Source organism: Embiotoca jacksoni, unplaced genomic scaffold (genome assembly GCF_022577435.1).
Source record: "Embiotoca jacksoni isolate LCO1_2020_lvr unplaced genomic scaffold, fEmbJac1.0.p SCAF_46, whole genome shotgun sequence".
Taxonomy (NCBI): Eukaryota; Metazoa; Chordata; class Actinopteri; family Embiotocidae; genus Embiotoca; species Embiotoca jacksoni.
In genome coordinates this window covers 533533-545794 of record NW_027185399.1, presented here as the reverse complement: position 1 = coordinate 545794, position 12262 = coordinate 533533, and the positions used below count along the sequence as shown (strand labels likewise).

The window sequence follows — 12262 nt, the reverse complement described above, 5'->3', positions numbered from 1 at the left end:
ACCGCCAAACAATGCCTTTTATACATAATCCTTCCTCATGTGATATTTACGTGCGTGTAAGTTTCACGCCTACAAAACGTGTAATAGACTCGCCAGTCCGCCATAGCAAAACGTTTAACTCTCACGCCTGGACAGCCCCAAGCATAGCTATATCACGTTTTGCTGTAGTGGACTGGCGTGTCAATGTCACGCTTAAATCGGCATACTTATACATGCATACAAAAGAAATAAAGTAAGCTGTAAATTAAGTGTATTTTACTGATACAGTAAATTAAATAATGCTTTTTTTTTTTCATTTCGTTTTTTTCAAATTGAAAGGTATAGTTTCTTCGCATTGCAAATGTGCATCAAACAAATCCCAGAACTGAACCGAGACCAAAACAAAAAGCAGCCGCAGCATAAATTACACATTGAGCTGCACTCAGTGATAAAAGGTGAGAAGGCTCGACGGTGCCGGAGGAAGAGGGGAAGGAATGAAACATCCACCCACACACACGGCTGTAGTATCACCCAGAGAGACAGACAGAGGGAGATTGAGGGCAAAGTATTTGAGAGGGAGAGAGAGACAGAGGGAAAGAGGGAGGGAGAGAGAGAGAGGGTGACAAAGACAGCAAAAGCCAAAAGGAATGAGATAGGAAGAGGGCCGGGGGCGGAGGGATGAGAGAGCAAAAGAAAAGGAGGATTTAACACCTAAATTTAGCCTCTAAATGTGTCTCGTGGGAGCACACGGAGATACACTGCAGCCATAACATCTGATATCCAGGGCTGAATGCACCAAGAGGATTTACTAATTTAAAACCACTGACACTTTGATCAAATCAACATGGCGTGATGTATCACTCCTGTCAGTTCGGCTGAGCATCAACTCTTTAAAACCCCGGTTCTGATGTTATTGAAGATTACCGATTTTTAAAAAAAAAAAAGAACACAGGCTTCAATTCTCCTGCTTTAAAACCCGTAAGAAGAGTCGTCGGTTGCTGTAATAGTTGTTTTTTTTGTCCGATGCCGGGTTGCGAAGAAATCCGCCCTTTCAAGTGTTTTCAGCGTAAGTGACAGGAACAGTTCTTCTTCTGTGCAAAGAGAAAAAAAAATAACTTCTGCAGTTTCACAGCAGAAAGTCAGACAGTTCAAGATGATATCTTTTAAAATACTGTTGGGTTTTTTTGGAGTGTGAAATTACCTCCTGCCTCCACAGAGAGGGAGTTTTATTGCTGAGGCAGAGTGGAAGGATTACAAAAATGTGGTACTTAAAAGACTGGAAGATGGTCATTTAATGTGTCTAACTCTGTGCTCAGATGTCACCACTGGCTTCATCTGAACTTCAGAGTGCATTTTTTTTTGTGTGTGCAAAACAAGGGCTGCGGATCTGGTTTAATATCACACGCATGGATCTTAACAGCGAGTCTTTTGCCGTGTTTGTGCAGGAATGTATTTACTATAAAAAAAAAACATTAGCCATAAGCAAGGGGCCTTTTTGTAATATAAATACCTGTACTGTCGTTAAGTAAGTTTCTTTTTTTAATCTGACACCGGTTTAGTAATTGAATTATTCCAATTAAACATACTACTGTTTAAGTGTTTTATATGCGTATCAGGTTTAGACATTAAATAAACTTAGAAAAAAAGAAACAATATTCCCTCTACACTTCATTGGTGTATATGTTGAAAATAATTACACGTTTGATAAGTTTGATTGCCACATTAAATTAATTTAAATGTCAAAGTGTATGCATGAATATCAGCAATAGTCTGACAACATAGAGGGGCTCCCAAGTCTTTTAAATTCCATCTGTGAATATTCAAATGGAAAAAAAAAATGCTTACTTAGATTGAGCTTGAAACATTTTTTTCCCCATGGTACAAAATTGTTGTACCAGCGTTATCACACATTAGTAATCAAGTTATTCAAAGTTATTTACAACGAGTGTGATTGCTGCGGAGTAAAAACTGTGTTGGCTTCGCTCCGGTAAGGTTACACCATAACCCTTCTATCAGCCTCGTTACAGATGTAGTCACTGAGATAAGTAAGACGTTATGATGAGCTCTGTTGATCCCTGAGGCAAAACTGGGTCAATTCAGCTGCAAAAATTAAATAAATCAAAATAGCCCCTCAAAATAAATACACTGAATTTTGTTTTTAAGATGAAATATGCAGCATCCAAGTCCTTCATGCTGACTGTTAATTATATTTTGTATTGACACACATGGAAATGACTACAGTTAGAGATTCACACTTTGACACATTGGCCTGACATTATTACATTTCTATGTATATGTGCTGAACTTTAGAAGACTATTTATTACAAAAGTAACATTTAACGACATTATCACCAGCACCATAATTGATATCCTGTATAGGTCAAGGGTCAGATACAATATATCCACTTTATGTCTCAGGAGATTTTGCACTTTTAACAAAAAAAATAAAAAAAATAAAAAAGGTCAAACTAGATAGACTGGGTGAAATTACCGCTGGAGTATTCAGTACAACACTAATTCCTGCTTTAAAATGTTCAACAGCACATCAATGTCAGATGGAGGACCAACGTGTGAAAACAAACTGTGGCCTCAGTGGATGTTTCTCTTCACCTGCTGCGAAACGCTTCACGACTACAACACTCTCACTTTCTCTTGACTTCCACGCTTTCACACATCAATTGTGTGCCATAACGTCAGCCATGTTTTATTTACACTTACGTATTCCAGCAGCAAAAGAGATGCTCATGCATTATGAAAAAGTCAGTGTTTGAGCGCAGTGTGACATCAGTGTCTCCGAGCTCATTCTTGTTGAAAGAAAGAAAAAAAAACACACAAAAAAAACTCTGCGGTGAATTTTAAAAAATGGAAGAAAAATCCTTCCTCCCAAAAGTACAAGTATTTCTACAGTGAATATGTAGAGGAAGAGGGATGAACTTTGATCTTACTTCCAGAGTTTTCAAACTGCTTTCAGTATGTTTGTTCAGAAACTATATGAATTCCCCACTTCGTGTAAAGTTTTGCCTACAGCCTTTATTCTATAGCATAAACCAAGGTCGATTTAGAGCCAAATATCAACCTCTTCCTCCTGTTGGTTAAAAAACTGAAGAAGCTTTTGTAGCTTAAAGTGACTTTTTGCATTCGGTCTGAAATGCTGAAAGAAAAACCCACATTAACAAAAAATAAAGCTTCAAACTGAACCTCCAAAAAGGCTGAAGATTGATGGAGTGAATGAAGAAGAGATTCGGATACAGGAATGGTTTACGCATGAGCAATTTCTGAAAAAATTCACCATTTTTGTGTCTGTTTTGAAAGTAACAATTAATGATCAGATTAGCTGCACAAAAACACCAAATAATGACACAACCAAATTTTCATTTTTAACATTCACAATTTGCTGCTTATATTTTCAAAAATTTTGTTGGTCTCACTTTAGGGATTTTTTTATTTTCCTAGAATTTAGCACATCGCAGTTCGGTAACAGTGACGACTTAATATTAGAATGCAAAAAAACCACATTCATATCCTGGTGTACTGGAACATAAATACATTATTTTCCCACAAACTTGATATGTAGCCTAATAAAATGGAAGCGTTCACAGTAGGACAAAGAGGAGAAGGTGAAGAATTATCACTGTTTATATTTACCTCACGTGGTTCGATGTAGTGGCTATCAGCTGGATGCTATAAAGCAGGTTTCTGATGTCACATTTCATTACCTTCCCTGATTGCCTGTGATCTTTTTTTTTTACCAGCATATTCAATTAACTCCCCTCTTTGTGGTGCTTTTAATGCTCACGTAGTCATTTAGCTAGTTCTGGATGTCATTCAGCTTTTGTGTGAGCTGCTTTCAACAGGCAGATTTTTTTTTATTTTTTTTCCTCCATCTGCAGTTCTTTTGATGTGCATCCACTTACTTTTTCCAGTTAATGGGCATTTCAGCCACTTCAACTGTTGTAAACAATTAAACAGGGAACTAATTTATTTTGTCAATGGTAATAGAGATATAGCAAATTCATTCCCAAGATTCACCTGCCAGGTCCATCATTTTTTTGTTAACAACAATTAAAATGCCTCCCCCCCCAAAAAAAACAAATTATGGTTGTTTGCTGCCAATGTGGCTCTTGGAGCAAAAAAAACACTCCAGCCAATGCCAAATATTTATAGGCATTTGTCTTGTGGTTAATAATAATTCAGCATTTCCACTGGACGTTAGCTCCTGCTGTTATTAAGAGGTCTTCATACCAACCTAGCCTTTGGGATATTGGTAAACGTAACAATAATTGGAAAACAAATATTCTAAAACCTGTTCCGAATATAAAAAGTAAGAAATCTCTCCTCCCACCACGAACAGATTGTATGGAGGAAGAACAAAACAGCATCCTCAACACTAGCGTTAAAACTTGTATCTCGTTATCTGCTTGCAAACCATTTATTTGAGGAATATTGTGAATCGCATGTCAAATTATAACTATTAGTTTTAGCTTTTCAACTGAAGGAACACAATACAGTTATTTATGTTACTAACAAAATGTAATCTGTTATTTGTTTATTTTTTTTAACTTTCCACTGATTTCACACATTTCTGACAATGTTACAACAGCTACAAACTAGACTAAAATATCAGCAGTTTGGGGGGAAAAAAAACAACAACCTTCTGACACCTCTACAATTAAAATGTAGTTAGGTTTGAGAACAAAAAGTACTTTCTGTCTGAATTCGTAATTTAGGCAAAACATGAGTCACTCCAGCCAATGGGAGAGTTAATATTTTACCATTTATGCTCTCTCTGTCTCTTTTGATATGCTTTAGGAAGTCATCGAGGTGAACTGAAAAGGTCACACAATTTCAGTTTAAAAGCTTTTTTTTGGCGCACAAACACGCCTGAACCCTGAAATACACTGCCAGGTTTGTTTATCTCCAGCTCCAGTAAAGTGAAAGTTTTGATTGCCGAGCAGGATATGGGCACCAGCTGATGGTAATTTCACCCCCTCCCCCCTCCCCGAGCACACATCTAGTTTGCATTATCTGTCGACTGCTGCAGAAGTTGAGTAGAGTTTCACTGTGGAACTGATAATTTACACGCATCAGGCACAATTATGAGATGCAGATTTGCGATGGAAAATTGGCCCTTGTGAAAATAATGCAGAGGCGCATGCAGCTTGGGAATAAATTTAGATTCAGGATCACACACACGCCCAAACCGAGTCTGAGAGACTTTTCAAATTAGAGCGGGGCGGCTTATTGTGTCAGAGTCTCTCACATAGACACGTCAGATCCTTCTAAAGTAAATGAATCAGTTGTATTTCTCACATACAGCCTTTGCAAATTGTCCTAAACAAACCTTTTATTCTATTATTTTTATTCATGATCTATTTTTTTATACCAGTATCCAACAAAATGACTAAAATCTGGTTTAATGTGGGAATTGCATTAGGATTATCAAAGCCATGGTTCCATTTGTAATTATTACCACCCAAACTTGAAATACATGGTTTTTTTTAAGCTTTACATAAAAATAACTTAAGATGTTCTTGAATTAAATAAAGCTTTGAGTGTTCTAAGTTTTGAGTGAGTCGTCTACACTATTACTAATTTATTATGTAAAAAGTGGATAGGACAAGATTTGAGGACTTATGATCCAAACTAAACATAAGCGCACACTCGTATTCCATCATTGCACCTAAATATGATGATAATAAGTTTTCTGTAAATTTAAAAGGCCGGTTTGTTGAATTTAGGGGGACCGAGTGGCAGATATGGCTAACAATATTATGTTTTCATTTGTGTATGTTTTTTTTTTCCATACAGCCACCGCAGGTTCTCTCACTGCTTCTGTAAAACTTTGAGAGTTATGTAGCTGTTTGGTATGTTTTGAGCACATCGCCTTTTCATGCACTTGTCAGATTGAAAAAGCTCTTTGAGGTTATTTCCCTGCGATTTCGTGCACAGCTTGCCCTTCTACCTGTGTCTTTCTGTAGCTTTCAAGCCATTTGCCTGAGGCTAATTTGAATTTTTGCCACAGGGCACGCATTCACCATGCTCATTCAAATTTAGAACACAATGAGGGTTGGCGGTGTTATTGGTATTCCCTTGTGGCGCAGAGCCACCATGTTTTGAGGCCGATATGATGGTCCAAGCCTGGTCTCAATGCCAGGTTTATCTTTTTCCAGCATTGTCTGGTGTTTGACTCCATCGAAATACATTCGACGCTTAACGCATCAACCCGGTATCACGGCAGAGCGTGTGATAGACACGCCTGTCCGCTACAGCAAAACGTGAGATAGCCACGCTTGGCGATGTACATGCGTGAGAATTACACATTTTTCCTGTGGCGGATGTGCGTGTCTATTACACGCTTTGGGCCTGCAGCAATTTCTATGAAAACAAAACCTACTGCACGGTTTCAATCATGTAGGGTTACAGGAAAATTAAACTATTATTAAAAACACATGGTTGGGGTTAGGAAAAAAACCCCTCATGGTTGGTGTTTTGCTGCCACGAACGGGGGTGTCAACTTTGCCGATATAGGCACGCACATATCCGATATTTTTACACCACAGATTGGGAGCACTTTGTGGCAGTAATCTCCATAAAAATAAAGGTTGATCTTTTTTTTTTTTTTTTTTTACGTGATATTTGTCACGGTGGAAAGACTCCTATGGGATTTGTCCAAGGTTCATAATGGTTCTTTTAGACCTGCAATTATTCATTCAAGGAAAAAAACAACAACAAAAAACTCAAGTCTACCTGTACAAGATGGTGTGATATAGCATTCGGTTTGATTGCGGTATAAGCAGAGCTCTCATGAGCAACTCCATGCAGCGTGATAATTTCAATTCCATTGGTCAAACCCTTCTGCATCACGCATTTCATTAATCTCCCGTTGCTGTGAGACGCGTCGGATAAAAAGCATCCAGCAGAAAGGCATCCGTCATTTTACATAAAGGGAAAAAACAAAAAGGGTCGATTGTGCTCTGTAAACCGAGGGGGGGGGGTGGGGGGGTGGGGTGGGGGGGACGTCATGGGGATGTTCGCCTTGATGTTGCGCAAGTTCCCTCTTGTTTTTCAAAGTGACCTTTCCCTGCCTGCAGTGTAATGTTTGGCTCCACTGATGGGCTGTTTGATGCCGTTTGAAGTCGGGGCTGCTGCAGTTTTCTGCTGAGTGATTAGAAAGATTGTTTGATGAAAGGATATATGGGAGGGGAGGGGAGGGGAGGGGGGGGAAACAGGCACACTCCCACTCTCTTCACTCCCACTTGTACAACTGTATGTGCTGGTCTCCATACATCCCCCTCCCTCCCTCCCCCACGCCCCGCCCCCCCTCCCGTTTTCTCTCACTGGACTGATTGTACGCGATCAAAGCGAGTTCGAAAAATAAACTCGCCCAAAAGAACTAAAGAAAAAATCGGGAACTCTGTGAAACACTTTTTTCCAAAAAGTCTTTGAAGAACATGAGGTACTTCAAAAAAATAAAAAAAAAATAACTGTAGCATCGACACAAACCGGCATCGGAGCTAATTAAACGGTAGCGCTAACTAATTAAGTCGAGTGAAAAGTAATGCAGCACAAACACACACAACCAAAACAGTGTCGCAGAAAAACCGAAGTACCAAAGTTTTGAGGTCAGAAAAAAAAGATTGTCTTGGACCGTCTTATTTTCTTCCAGTCCCCTTAACGATTAAACATGCAAAAACATCTCGGGTCGTTATAGTAGAGAACTCCTTCAGAGGTCAACAAGCGACCATCTATTCACAAGCAGCCACAGTGATTAAAAAGCACTAACAAGCCAGAAACTCAAGAAAAACTAGCAGAGGTCTGTTTTTTTTGTTTTTCAACCACTTCCTCAAACCAACAAGAAAAAAAAACAGTAGTTGATTGTCAGAAACGTGTCAGTAGGAGAGTTTTCTGGTCAGCTTTAAATTTAAGCAGCTATAAACACAAAGTTGAGAGGAAAAAGATTATTGTAATGGTTCACGTAAAAAGGGTGACCGACTCTCTCGTGTAGAGAAATTATACATATATACATGTAAATATACTTATACATCCAACCATTTCTAAACTTCCTCCTCAAAACCTTCTGCGGAGGTACAAAAATGAGCGAAAGATTGAAGTCATTCAGCCAAACGACTTAATTCTGCAATTTTTCTCGTGGCGACCCTCTTGTCTGATCAAACTAAGTTCAATTGATAGATATACTGAGTTTATACTCAGTGATTCCCCAAACTGTGGTGCGTGTACCTCAGGAGGTACACGTGGCTTCACGTGGCGGTACGCAATAGCCCAAATCCCCCAAAAATGATCATTACATTTTCATTTTCATTACTGACAACAGTGGTCACATATACAATATATATATATATATACATTACAATAATTTAAATGTTCTATATATTTTAGAGACAACATTTGCCCGGGTCTAGCAGTGCGAGGTGACGCCACAGGCGATGAGGTTAGCTGACGGAATAAGGGAAGTTCAAAATAACAACGAGGTCCTAAAAACAGCCAAGTGGCTTTTTTTTTTACTCACAAAATATGTAAATGTAGATCTGGTTTTGAAAACGTTATCATTACGTTGTTGTTATTTTAGACTTTCGGAGGCTATTGTAAATTAAACCCATGAATATTTACTTTAAAAAAAATTTTTTTTTAAAAGGTTGGTACCTACAAATGGTCCTTCGGTCATTTTGGTTTGGTTTGTAAAAGTTAGGGAACCTCTGCCAGAGCTAATTTCACTAATATGGCTACTATTTCAAATTTTGTTTTTAACTCAGAAGTACAAACATGAAAAGACGCACTTTAAACGACAAACACACACACACACACACACACACACACACACACACACACACACACACACACACACACACACACACACACTTTCACTGTACTCTGCAACACCAACTTAATGTCGCAATGAAACGAAACGCGTGAAAGAATACATATTCTGAAACACAAGCAGACACACTGTCCTATAAGAATATGCTGACACTGCATGTCCTGCAAACACAGACACCTTTCAAACAAGCTTTTTTTCCCCCCGAATCTCTCATACAGACAAACCTCTGAAACACACACACACACACACACACACACACACACACACACACACACACACACACACACACACGTGGCGGTCGCAGCCTCTCACCGCTGATGCAGAGGCTGAAACGGCAGAGTTCGTCGCACAGGGTGTCCGGGCTCTCCAGATCTCCCTGTCCTCCTCCTCCTCCTCTCCCTCCTCCTCCTCCTCTCCCTCCTCCTCCTTCTCTCCTCTTCTTCCTCGGCGACATCCTCTTCACCATCTTCATCACTCGCTCCACTTTGTCCATCCTGGAAATAGCCAAAGGGTTCACCTGCCCAGCTTGTAAGACTCGCTCTTCGAACCTGGACCTCCTTCTTCTCCTCCTCCTCTTCCTCACTCCTTTGCTATTTTTCTTATTTTTTTTTTTTTACTTCTTTATTTCCCACTTCCTCTTCTTTTCGGACTGTTAAGTTTCTCCACTCCACCTGCTCGTGTCTCGTCTCTCTCCTTCCTCGCCTCGCTCCTTTGCTTCCCCCCAAAATCCCTCCTCTTCCTCCTCCTCCTCCTCCCCCCTCCCTTCTTTCGTCTTCCTCTCCACGGTCCAACCTCCTTTACCCACCCGCTTACACCCCCAATTTCTCTTTTTTCTTTCTCGTGCAGCGCTTAATTGCTCAGGCTTACTTTGACAAACACCTCAGCTGTCACTTTCTCTCTTTCTTCTCCTCCTCCTCCTCTTCTTCTTCTTCTTCTTCTTCTTTTTTTTTTCCTCTCTTTCCCCTTTTTCGATCCCTCTTCTTCGGCTGGCGGAAAAAAAAATCGGATGAGCGAAACGACCGAGAGAAGTGAGCCACCGAGGACAAAAAAATAAAAGAGAGGAGAGGGAAAAAAGGGAGAGGCTGCTAATAACTCCCTCTCGCCCCTCCCCCCCCCCCGCTCTCTCTCTTTTTGCACCCCGGCCCACCTCCCTGCACCTCAGCGTCACCACCCCCCACATCCAACCTTCAAAAACTCTCAGCTGGTGCTTCGCTTTGCCGATCTTTTCCCAAATAGGGGTGGGGGAGGGGGGCAACAACAACAACAACAACAACAAAAAAGCAACATAAGAAGAAAAAAAAACAGACCCAGTGTGGTGCCATTCTTTTTGGTCCCTTGGCAGCTTCATGCTTCATTATTTCTCTCTCGCACACATTTTTTTTTCATTCTGAGTTTGCAGACTGTTTGTCGGCTCCCACGTCGAACTTCTTCAATCAAACCCTCGAATCCCGACCTCCCGCTTTCCACCCTTCCGCCGCCTTTGGTTTATTCACTTCAGCAATATTTCACGAGAGGGTGTGTTGATATTGGCACGAAGGGATTATACAACAGCTCACCGACTAAATGACATAATGTAATCAAAGTGTATTTCACAATTTGGTGCAATTCCCCTCTCAAAATATACAAACTTTTGCTCTCCGTTTCCACGGCAACACGTGGGGCGTGACTAACAATAAGGAAAACAAATGAGTCAGGTCGGTTGACTCTCATGTGATGCGCGCAGTGTTCGCTACTCCAGGAAGTGGGCCGACCCCTCAGCAACGACCGGTCAGCCGAGCCGCCGCTGGCGCTTGAAGTGCGCGGCTATCCGTGGTGTTACGGTATACGGGTGCTCGGAGCGACACAAAAAGGAAAAAAATAAATAAATAAAGACCAGATTTTTTTTCCTAATAGGTCACATTTAATAGACCTATAACAAGTAAAAAAAAAAACAACAACGCTATATCGCGTATTATATGACATTCAATTTGAGGATTCGGAGGATTGTTGTGCTGATTTGAACACGTCGGAAATGTGCAGTTGACCAATGAGATCTCTGGGTCGGGACATCCAGTTGAATGATTTGTCGCATTTTATTTCGATTGTTTGCCTACGAGCTCCTCCGATCGATCCATCGCCTCCATTCCTCCCGTCTCCTTGAACACAACCCTTCTCCTCTCCATCCACGCCTCCATCTCGTCGGAAACCGAACATTTCTCTATGTCCACCCCCCCCCCCCCCACACACACACACACCACCCCCCTCCTTCATCCCTCTGCCTACATTCTCATCTGCTCTTTAATCTCTGTTTCGTGTCCCTCCATAATAAGCTCATCATTTTCCTCCAGAGGAGAGGTGACACACACCCTGCTATACTGGTTTTAGCAGATATACCAACACACTGTGGACTACGTCTGACACAGGAGTATAGGCCTTCTGTTACACACACACACACACACACACACACACACACACACACACACACACACACACACACCAGTCACTCACTCATCGTCACACTGGAGAACGAAGTGTTTGAACTCCAGGTAGCTTTAATGAAAGTTCCCCCCCGGGGGAGTTTAAGACATGCCTATTAATCACTGACCTGTGACAGTCCTTACAGTTTGATCCTGCAGCAAAAAGTTTTTTTTCGCTCTTTGAAAAAGTGTGACACCCGACAAAAATTGATTTGCTTGGCAGCTAGGAAATTAAAAGCCAACCCGCGTGAAGATTATTGAGGATTTTTTTTTTTTTTTTTTTTTTTTTTGGAGTGTCCATAGCCAGCTGTTTCTCGCAAGCAGAAGCGCTTTAGAAGAAGGTTATAATCAGAGGAGTTTTACCGTTAATCAAAGGACATACCGTCTGTCAGGTACATATTCTCAAACTCGTTGTTTGGCCGACTATAAAATGAGCTAAGGGTGACCAGGGATGGCCTTGTTCACGTGAAGAGCTGCTGAATTCGTAAGGTCTTTTCAGCATTTGTAACTCCGAACGGTTGGTTAAGGTCTCCAACCCTTTTTTTTTTTTTCTGACCTTCTATCGCATAGTTTGTCTGTGAAAGAGAAGAGGTTAAAAGAAAAATGTTTCCTTTTCTCATAGTGTTTCCCTGGAATTGTTTTGTTTGTACGTACAAAACTACACAGAAGTGGTCCTCAAAAATGTTCCTTTTTTCGTTCTCTTATCAACCCTTTAGATCCCTAAACCACGTTGGGAACAGCGGAGTTAAGGCATGCATGAGATCCGGTAAAGGAAAGTGTAAGCCTCCATATTTGGGCTAATGGTCACTTTCCTCACCAGAAAAAAACAAAAAGAACTGATAATATTCATTTTTAAATTCATACAATGTTAAAATTCTGGTGTCACGCAACCAGTGAATGAATAAATGAATTATGAATAATGACTGACATCTCAAAAGAGCAGGACAAAAAGGCAAAGACAGTCCGAAGTAATTTGGCCATTTACAAAAAC

At 40.5% G+C, this 12262-nt stretch overlaps 1 protein-coding gene across 5 annotated transcripts in view; it reads right to left on the bottom strand.

Annotated features, from left to right (window-relative positions):
• Window positions 1-12262, bottom strand: part of LOC138210525 (glutamate receptor-interacting protein 2-like) — a 220769-nt gene that overhangs the window by 139041 nt on the left and 69466 nt on the right. For 4 of the 5 annotated variants that reach the window (XM_069169725.1, XM_069169728.1, XM_069169727.1 and 1 more), the window contains exon 1: window positions 9128-9527. The exons of the other annotated variant lie outside the window; for it this stretch is intronic. In XM_069169725.1, coding sequence (XP_069025826.1) covers window positions 9128-9308 — 181 coding nt within the window. In that variant the 5' untranslated portion in view covers window positions 9309-9527. Of the gene's footprint in view, window positions 1-9127; window positions 9528-12262 lie in introns of those variants that run through there. 5 annotated transcript variants of the gene reach the window in all.